The sequence below is a fragment of the Herpailurus yagouaroundi genome, unplaced genomic scaffold (genome assembly GCF_014898765.1).
Source record: "Herpailurus yagouaroundi ecotype Mexico unplaced genomic scaffold, PumYag 67209, whole genome shotgun sequence".
NCBI lineage: Eukaryota > Metazoa > Chordata > Mammalia > Carnivora > Felidae > Herpailurus > Herpailurus yagouaroundi.
Genome location: NW_024420049.1, coordinates 137,541 through 147,864, shown reverse-complemented (window position 1 = coordinate 147,864; position 10,324 = coordinate 137,541). Strand labels below are relative to the sequence as shown.

General features: G+C 44.9%; 1 protein-coding gene across 2 annotated transcripts in view; it reads left to right on the top strand.

Annotated features, from left to right (window-relative positions):
• SMIM9 (small integral membrane protein 9) overlaps positions 1-2,992 on the top strand; it is an 8,461-nt gene extending 5,469 nt beyond the window's left edge. For both annotated transcript variants that reach the window (XM_040467126.1, XM_040467125.1), the window contains exon 4: positions 2,837-2,992. In XM_040467126.1, coding sequence (XP_040323060.1) covers positions 2,837-2,864 — 28 coding nt within the window. In that variant the 3' untranslated portion in view covers positions 2,865-2,992. The remainder of the gene's footprint in view (positions 1-2,836) is intronic.
• The last annotated feature ends 7,332 nt before the right edge of the window (positions 2,993-10,324 follow it).

The following is a 10,324-nucleotide window of genomic DNA, read 5'->3' as shown; positions in this document are numbered from 1 at the left end:
GCTCGGTGCTGACCGCTGAGAGCGTGGAGCCTGCTTTTGATTCTGTGTCTCCCTCTCTCTGTTCCTCCCCCACTCACGCTCTCTCTCTCTCTCTCTCTCTCTCTCGAAAATAAATAAATATTGCACTGTCTCTCTCTTTCTCTCAAAAATAAAGATGAAAAAAATTTTAATAAAAAATAAAATACTTTAGAGAAAGTAAGATTAAAGGAAAAAAACAATATATGCAGGGGACACATAATTAATTTCTTCGTAGAAGGCAAAGCAAAATAATACAACAGGAAAAGACACTCAAGGTATAATTTGTTTTCATGTTACAGAAATAAAGGAAGATTTGAGTCTATGATCATAAAGGGCACATGAAGCCCCAGGAATAGTAGAATCTCAACAACACTGATTTTTTAAAACTCTATTTCACCATAAGGATTGGAAAGAGTTTCTCTCTGCCTCTTTATCCTCTATACTCACCTATACACCACTAGCTGAAGCTGTAAAGAGGCTTAAACTAGATGCTTTGTTGCCTGAGGAAATCAGAGAACCGTGTATAAGGAAGTTTTTGTGATTGAGCCCTGGGCCTCGGGCTGCGTGCTGATAGCACAGAGCCTGCTTGAGATCCTCTCTCTCCCTCTCTCTCTGCCCCTCCCCCGCTCACGCTGGCTTGCTCTCTCCCTCTCTCCGTCTCAAGGAAATAAGCATAAAGAAGTTTAAAAACCTTACTAGATGTCCATTACCTGGTTAAAGAAACAACTTAAGGATAATCTCGTGGAATCATATTCAGGAAATATTATAGTGGAAAAAGCAGATTATGACAGAGGATATACAATTGAAACCAATTTGTTATTAAAATCTATATGTACAGGGGGAGAAAAGCTTCCAGGGATGTCACCAAAGTATCAGACATGGGTCACCTCCTTGTGCCGGCGAATGGGCGGCTGTGATTAGTTTCCTATTGCAGCTGCTACTGATTTTCACGTTTCTTTTCATCTAACTGCACTTCCCGGGCTTTTCCACAACAAATTGTATTGCTTGATTAGTAAGGTTTTTAAACTTTTTTATGCTTATTTCTTTGAGAGGGAGAGAGGGAGAGAGCAAGCCAGCGTGAGTGGGGGAGGGGCAGAGAGAGAGGGAGAGAGAGGATCTCAAGCAGGCTCCATGTTGTCAGCACACAGCCCGATGCCCAGGGCTCAATCACAAAAACCGTGAGATCACGACCGACCGGAGCCGAAATCAAGAGTCCGACACTCAACCGACGGAGCCACCCAGGCACCTGTGATTAGTAAGCTTTTTTTCAAATGTTTATTTTTGAGAGAGAGAGAAAGCAACAGTACTGGAGCAGGGGGAGAGGGCAGGGAGAGAGAGAATCTCAAGCAGGCTCCACAGTGACATCACAGAGTCCCGGTGCAGGTCTTGAACACATGAACCATAAGATCGTGGCCGAAGCAGAAATCAAAAGTCGGATGCTTAACTGACTGAGCCACCCAGGCGCCCCTGATTAGTAAGTTTTTTAAAAGATACTTTAACAACAAAAGAAGATGGGTGCCTGGCCGGCTCAGTCATTAGAGCATGCAAGTCTTTGTTTTGGGTTGGTGAATTCCAGCCCCACCTTGGCAATAGAGATGACTCAAAAAGAAAATTTTTATTGTGTTATTATCATTATTTTTTTTTTAAAGAGAGACATAACAAGCAGGGGACAGGGGGACAGGGGCAGAGGGAGAAAGATAATCTTTTTTTTTAATGTTTTATTTTTAGTTTTGAGAAAGAGAGAAACAGAGCACATGTGGGGGAGGGCAGAGAGACGGAGACACAGAGCCCGAAGTAGGCTCCAGGCTCCGAGCTGTCATCACAGAGCCCCATGCGGGGCTCGAACTCACGAGCCGTGACATCATGACCTGAGCCGCAGTCAGACGCTTAACCAACTGAGCCACCCAGGTGCCTCAAATAAAACCTTTTTTTAATTTTTTTTTTTTGAAAGAGAGAGAGTGTGTGTACGTGCCATGAGCAGCAAAGGATCAGAAAGAGAGAATCCCAAACAGGTTCTAGGCTCTGAGCTGTCAGCCCACAGCCCGACATGGGGCTCAAACTCAGAAACTGTGAGATCATGACCAGAACCGAAGTTGGACACTTAACTGACTGAGCCACCCTGGGACCCCATGACAAAGAGAGAGAGTCTTAAGCAGGCTCCACACTCAGCCCAGAGCCTGACGTGAGGCTCGACCCCATGACCCTGGGATCATGACCTAAGCCAAAATCAAGAGTTGGACACTCAACCGACTGAGCCCCCAGACTCCCTCAGAACACAATCTTTTAAAAAAAGAACCAGAGGTGGAACCTCTGTTCTGTTTCTACTTTTTGAGTGAAAATGATTTCCCAGTGGAAATTCGTGCATACATACATCCAAAAGAAGAAAAGCCACGTGACCATACTTGTACATCTACCTCCAACCTCAACTACACAATTCATCAAAGCATTTTGTCTGAATGAAATCGTGTGGTTCATATTAAAAGAAGGCTTTGTCTAAAATCATATCCCCGGGGGGTGTCCAGCAGCTTAGTCGGTTGAGCCTCCAACTCTTGGTTTGGGCTCAGGTCATGACCTCGAGGTTTGTAAGTTTGAGCCCCACATCGGGCTCTGTGCTGACAGGGTGAAGCCTACTTGGGATTCTCTCTGTCTCTCCTTCTCTCTCTACCCTTTCCCCGCTCTCTCTCTCTCTCTCTCTCTCTCAAAATAAATAAATAAAAACTTTAAAAATCATATTTTGGAAAAGGTAATGTAATTACAAAGTAACTCTGTGCAGACCGGGAATTCAAACCTCGTTCATCAGTTTCTCTTCTTTTCCCAGTATTCTTGTAGGTGAACCAGTCCAATGAAGCACTAGAAAGTTCAGTTGGACAACTGTGGTGTTTGGCTTGCCGGATTCCGAGGGAGTGCAGAGTGCGCTATTTGCTTACAGTAAGGAGGCACCTGTTGGTTAAAATTAAATTGTCTTCCATGTTTACCTTTGCCTTCAGTTTCTCCTTTAAAACATGCGATTGAAAAATGGGAATAGCCTTATTGCCGTTTTGATTATAAAAGTAATACATATTTTATCACAAAGAAAATTTCCTAAAATAAGAAGAAAAAGTACCCGGAATGCCAGTGACCCAGAAATAAATATTGTTAACATCTTGGCACATCTCCTTTCAAACTTTTTTCTATGCTTGTATTACCAGTTTTCCAAAATCTTTTATTTTATTATTTTCTTAACGTTTATTATTTATTTTTGAGAGAGACAGAGAGACAGATTGCCAGAGGGGAGGGGCAGAGAGAGAGAGGGAGACACAGAGTCTGAAGCAGGCTCCAGGCTCTGAGCTGTCAGCACAGAGCCCGATGCAGGGCTCGAACTCATGGACCGCGAGATCATGACCTGAGCCGAAGCCGGACGCCCAACCGACTGAGCCACCCAGCCCTCCCCGCCCTTTTTTTTTTTAAAGAAGGATATCCATCATGTCACACAATTTAAGTTTATTTATTTATTTTTGAGAGAAAGCAAGCAGAGGAGGGGCAGAAAGAGAGAGGGAGAGAATCCGAAGCAGGCTCTGTACTGTCAGCACAGAGCCCGACACGGGACTGTAACCCACGTATACAGTGAGATCATGACCTGAGCTGAAACCAAGAGCCAGAGACATTTAGCCGACTGAGCCACTCGGGCACCCCTCCCAAAATCTTTCCTGTGAAACAACAGTTCTGTTTTAATAAATGTTAGGAGCTAGGAGGGCTCAATCAATGGCCAACGAAGTTTGAGAGGTGCCAGATTAAACATATTTAAGTATGCTTTTTTAAGATTTTATTTTGAAGCAATCTCTGCAGCCAACATGAGGCTCAAACTGACAACCCCGAGATCAAGAGTGACGCACTCCACCGACTGAGCCAGCCAGGTACCCGTAAGAGTGTTTCTTTGCTCCAGCACTTCCAGAGGCCTTTTGAAAGGCTAACATGACTCTCCACCAGAGGGTATGATGTGCGGTATTTCCCAAACAAATTTGAACATGGGATTTGTTTTTATGGATTGATCTGCACTCTTTGAGAAATGGATGCGTGTGCACACAGTCACAACCTGGTTTTTTTCACATAGTGTCGGTAAATATATGTCTACACAATTTTAAGTGTCGCATAGTACTCCTTGCCATGGATATGACATAAGTCATGTAACCATTTAGGGTGTTTCTACTTGTTTACTATTGTAATATATATTATAATATGATACTATTATAAATGTAATGCTGGTAATAGTTGTACAAATTATTAATTTGCTTTTCCCCTTTGCTGTTCTGAGTTTGAAATCATTCATTCGGTGGATACTTACTGAACACATACTGTGACTCAGGCACTGTTCTGGGCAGGTAACAAAACAGACACTAATCCCAGCTCTTGTGGAGCCCTGTGCTGGTGGAGGGATCCAGATCACTCCGACAAATTGGTGAACCTCCAACAAGACGTGTTCCAGGCACAAGGCGCAAGAGGGTACACATGCTGAGTCAAGAGTACCCCCTCTGCATTCGAAAGCAGCAAAGAAACCAGAGCAAGTGAGGGCAAAGTAGGTCCTTGTGGGCCGTTGGAAGGATCCTGGGGTGATAGGGGAGCCAACAGAAGGTTTGGAGCAGAGAAGGGATATAATTTGATAGACGTTTTATAGCGTCATGTCAGCTGCCATGTTGAGAATATAGGGGGCCAAAGACAGGAGCAGGGAGACCAGTCAGGTGAGAGATGACTTCACTTGGACCCGGGTGGGGAGCAGCGGAGTTGCGCAAAGTGTCAGATGCTGGAGAGGTCGCGAGGGGAGAATCGGGCAGGATTTGATTCCAAGTCAAATGACGTGCGGGAGAGAGGGAGGCTCCCACGGGGCCTCCCAGGCTTCTGACCCCAGCGAGTGAAGGGAAACCTGCTGCAAGTTAGGAATTTCCCGCACGAAAAGAAAGACTGAAGTGGTATTTGACTTGATACTGAGGTGAGATCTAGGGAGCCGTCAGCCACAGGCCACCCCGCAGGCCAAGGTGAGCTCGGTTACAGAGGCTGCTGATGAAACCAAAAGGCTGTGCTAGAGGCTAACAGGGGACCAGAGGGCCAAGTGAACAGATTTGGCGTTCCCCTCCCCGTTGGCCCCTCCTCGCCCCCAGGGCAAGCCCTGTCCTGTCTTCTAATCCCACAGCCTCACCTGCTTTCAAACTGTATGTCCTCTTCAGGGGGTTTCTCTGTTTACTTGCTTTATGTTCTGAGATTCTGCCACGTCGATGCTTATAGACGTGACTAAGATTTGCACCCGTCCTGTCGAATGGCCTATTGCCTGAGAAGAGCTGGACTCCCTTAGCCCATCAACTGTAGAAGGACATTTCTACTGTTTCTGGGGTTCGTTTTCTCTTCTCGACAAAGCTTCTAGAAGAGCATGTCTCATAGTGCGCATGGACAAGAGTGTCTCTACGGAATACAGCCTGTGATTGACTTGCTGGGTCAAAGGGTAAGTGCATGCTGCATCATCAATGCCAGCTTCCCAGAGTGATTGCACGGATTTACACTTCCTGCCAGCGTTAGTGGGAGTATAATGTTCCCATGATCCCACATGCTTCAGCACATGGAATATCAGGAGTCTTCTACCCGGGTAGATGAGAGGTTGGATCATCTTGTGCTCTTACCCTGCATTTCCCTGATAACCGCTGAGGCCGAAGCCCTTTCCCTGTCTTTATGGATCATTCGTCTTTCTCTCATATGAAATTCCTGTTAGTGAATTTTGCCCACTTTTCTCATTTGTAGTGTTGTTTTCCCATCTGTAGGAATTCTTGATATATTCTGTATACCATTGTTTTGAATGTGATTGAAGTGAAAATGCCTTCTCCCAGCTAGAAGATTCGATTTTCACTCTTGCTAGGATGCATTTTCAAGAGGATGTATTTGCTTGAAGGTAGACAAATTCGCCCATCGCTTTCTTCTAAGAAATCCTTTTCTATCCCCATGTCATAAAGGAAGTCTCCTGCATTCCAAAAGTTTTGCACGTTTGCCTTTCACATTTAAGTCCTTAAACTACTCCAATTAATTTTCGTAGGGTGTGAGACCGAGTTCAATTTTATTTTCTTACTATTGTGAGAAGCTATACTTCTCCACTCTTGAACCTTGACCTGAATTTCGGTGCCTAAAGGCAGTTCTCGGAATTGAGAGAAGCAGATACCTGCAATAAATTCCAAGAAGCAATAAATTCCAAGGAGCAGACCCAGATTCTGAGCACTGAGCACCCCTGAACCGGGACCGGCCGCCCAGGAAAGCCTGTGAGGCCGGCTTTTCTCTGAGTCAGCTGACTCGGTCGGGGGTACTTTTCCACCCTGAGCCTCCATCAAAACTCTAACTAAATTTTGCTGGAGGAGTCACCCTCTCTGAAGTTCTTCTGACTGCGGTATTTTGGATAAAGTGTTAGTTTTCACGTCTAACAAGTCGCAGTTTTCATTCTGATAATAGGCGTCCCCGATATGCCCAGTACTACCTAGTGCTAGTCTGCACTTTCCCTACGGCTCTACCTGTTAGGGTCTTGGAACTGCATTGGATCTATAGGCCGACGGAACCTTCCAAACCGTGAATAGGACTCAGCTCTCCATTTTGTAGCTCTTCTTTAATGGATTCCAATAGACTCTTGTAATCCTGGCTACACGATATACAGTTACATTTATTCCTAGGTATTTTTCATTTTACATGTCACACTGAATGGCAGCTCTTAAAATTATATTTTCTTTTTTGAATGTTTATTTATTTAGAGAGAGAGGGGAAATAGGGAGCAGGTGGGAGAAGGGTCGAGAGAAGGAGAGAGAGAATCCTAAGCAGGCTCCGCGCTGTCAGCGCAGAGCCCGACGCGGGGCAAATTATATTTTCTGTGTGTTGTTGGTGTATAGAAGTGTGATTGATTTCTGTGTAATGACTGTAGCCAGCAACCTTACTAATACCACTTATTAATTTTAATAATTTATTGATAGATTTTTAAATATTTTACAAAGACAATAAAATATCTGCAGACGGTGACAATTTTGTTTCTTCTTTTCCAATCTTTATAGCTTTTATACTTTTATTTTTACCTGACTCTGCTGGATATGACTTGCAATACAAAATCTTAAAGGAAACGCATTTAGCTTTTTACCACTAAGTATATTTCTTGTAGATTTTTTACCAATAACTTTTTTTAATGGAAGATTTTTTAAATGGCTATTTTATTTATATTGCGAGGCAGAGAGAGAGGGAGAGAGCTCAAGTAGGGGAGGGGCAGAGAGAACCCCAAGCAGGCTAGGGGAACCATGAAATCATGACCTGAGCTGAAATCAAGAGTCAGACACTTAACCGACTGAGCCACTCACGTGCCTTACAAATAACTTTTAAAGATCAGGTTAAGGATGCTCCCATCTATGCCTAGTTTGTTAAAAGTTTGTTTTTTACTACCAAGAATAGATGTTGACTTCAATTGAATATTTTTCATCTACTGAGATAGATAATAGGATTTTCCCATTAATATGTTAACATGGTAAATTTGGGTTAATACATTTTCTTTTTCTTTTTTTTCTTGATTAATACATTTTCTACCATTAAGCTAATCTTGAATTCAAATACTGAAGGTTTGGGACCAATTTGGTTATGTGCAGTTTCTGCCAGATCGCACCCCCTGGGGCCTTTTCTTGTTTGTGTGCAGTGATTTTTTGTATTTTACTGTGAGCTGCAGGGGCAAACTGTACTGACAAATTCTCAAGGGAGAATTTTTGTTTAGCCTCTTGTGGTAGGCACAATTAGTAGTCCTGCAGAAAATAGATTAGTGGTCGCCAAGGGCCAAGGACCAGGGGGCTGGGGAGTGACTGCTAATGGGGCTGAGGCTTCCTTTGAGCGTGATGAAAATGTTCTGGAATGAGAGAGTGGTGATGGTTCTACTAAAAAACACTGACTTGTTCACTTTGAATGGGTGAATTTTATCCCATCTTGGGCTAGTCCTCAGAGGAGGCCTGCTTCATGGGAAGGTGGGGAAAAGGAAGCCTGGTTTGGCTCAGAAGAAGTGAGGCCATGTGTACTGTGGTTTCTCTACCCAGACGAACGAGGCAACTCTAGTTCTGAATATATTCTCTGTGCATAAAGGAAGGTCTGGACGGTTCCAGAGCAAACTGGGGAGGGTTGCTCCCTCTGGAGAGTGGGAATTGATGAAGGGTGAGTGCAACTGCTGGCTAAGAGGTCGGACGCATGTCCAATTGTAAGACAGCGCTTTCCTCACTAGTGGTACCAGTTTTGACTCCCAGCAGCAATGTTCAAGAACTCACATGGACTCATATCCGCTCTAACACTTGATATGGTAAGACTTTCTCAATTTTGATAACTGAGTGGGCATACAGTGAAGTCTTGACTTGCATCTATCTCCCTGGTCACTAACGAACTTGAACATCTGTTTGTGTGTTTATTGATCATATGTATTTCTCCATATGTGAGATGTTTATTTCCTGTTTTTTACCCATTTGTCTACTGGATTATTTTACTCTTTTAAAGACTTTATTTTTTTTTTTTCAACGTTTATTTATTTTTGGGACAGAGAGAGACAGAGCATGAACGGGGGAGGGGCAGAGAGAGAGAGGGAGACACAGAATCGGAAACAGGCTCCAGACTCTGAGCCATCAGCCCAGAGCCCGACGCGGGGCTCGAACTCACGGACCGCGAGATTGTGACCTGGCTGAAGTCGGACGCTTAACCGACTGCGCCACCCAGGCGCCCCGTTAAAGACTTTATTTTTAAGTAATCTCTACCCCCAACGTGGGGCTGAATCTCACAATCCCAAGATCAAGAGTCACGTGCTCTACTGACTGAGCCAGCCAGGTGCCCCTCTACTGCCTTTTTAAATACTGTTAATTTATAGTCCTTTATGTATTTATAACAGGAACTGTTTGTCATTTGCCTATACTCAAAATACTTTCTCTCAATGCACATGTTGTCTTTTTTGCTTTTTGGTTTGTTTTTTGACACGTAAAAGTTCTTACTGTTAACAAAGTCAAACTTATCAGCGTTCTGTTTTATAGTCAGTCGTTTGTCCGCATTGTTTAAGAAATCTTTTCCTATCTCCCAAGGTAAGAGTTCTTTGCTGATGTTTTGTTTCAAGAGCTTTTTGACATTTAAGCGTGTTTTTGACATTTAAATTCTTAATCCATCTGGAATAGATTGTTTTTGCAGGAAGAAGGCTCTAATTTTATCTCTTTCAATATAAATAACCATTTTCCAGCTACAGTTAATGAAAGTCTTTCTTGAGTTACCTAACACGCCAAGTGCATCGTATACCACAGTTGTACACGTGCAGGGTGTGTCTGCGTTCTGTAATGTATTGCGTTGCTCAGTTAGTATATCCCTGCACAAGTATCATACCCTTAATTTCGATAGCACCCTCTTTCCTTGTCCGTCTCTGTCTCTGTGTCTCTCAGCTTTCTATACTTCCTTTAGGGTAATCTTGGGGAAGGGAGCCATCAATCATGTGATCTCAGCCTCTTAACAGAGAAAACTGCGTGATGTCCGAAGTCTTCCGTTGGACTTTCTCCTCGTGGCTATATGGTACTGGAAGGTCCGCATAAGATTATATAGAGCGATGAACTGCTTATAATAGTGTGAGGTTACTAGCCTCGGGAAAAGGGGACCAGGTTTGGGTCAGGTAAAGGTATCTATGGATGTAGACAGCCCTGAGCCCTGTAAGCCCAGTCAATGTTTTGTTCAGAAACCCTTCCATGATTTAGACTGCTGCTTTAACGCCACCAAAGCATTAGGATGCTAAGGAATCCTGTTCTAGGATTCCTAAGGAATGTCGGTTCCCTTTACTTCCACTGATCCCTCAAAATTTTTGTGGCATTAAGAGTAGAAGATGTGGCGTAAGACAAGTAAAAACAGTTTGCTGTTCGGGGCAATCAGGCCTCCCATCACCGAACTGCAGCCAGCAATGTAAATGACAGGGTACCGGCAGCCCAGGAGCCTTAAAGGCATTTTCGCAACGCGCTGGGCCCGCAGAGATTTCTGGGTAGAGCCCGGAGTCGGAGCGACGGCTTCCTTCCAGTCCCCACCGATCCGGCCAGGGCTGTGGGCGGAGCCGGTGGGCCCTCCGCCGCGAGGGCGCGGTCTGCTGGGTTCCTCACGGCCCCTCTGGGTTCAGCCTCGAGGTTGGCCGGGGGCGGGGCCAGGTCAGGGGCGGGGCGGCGCTCCGTCCCCGCCCTTCCAGCGCGCCGCCCGCGGGGAGGTGACGGGGCCGCGCCGCCTCCGCCGCCTCCGCCGCCCCGCAGGCCTCGGCGCTCGCACTCCCGGCTCTGCCCGCCTC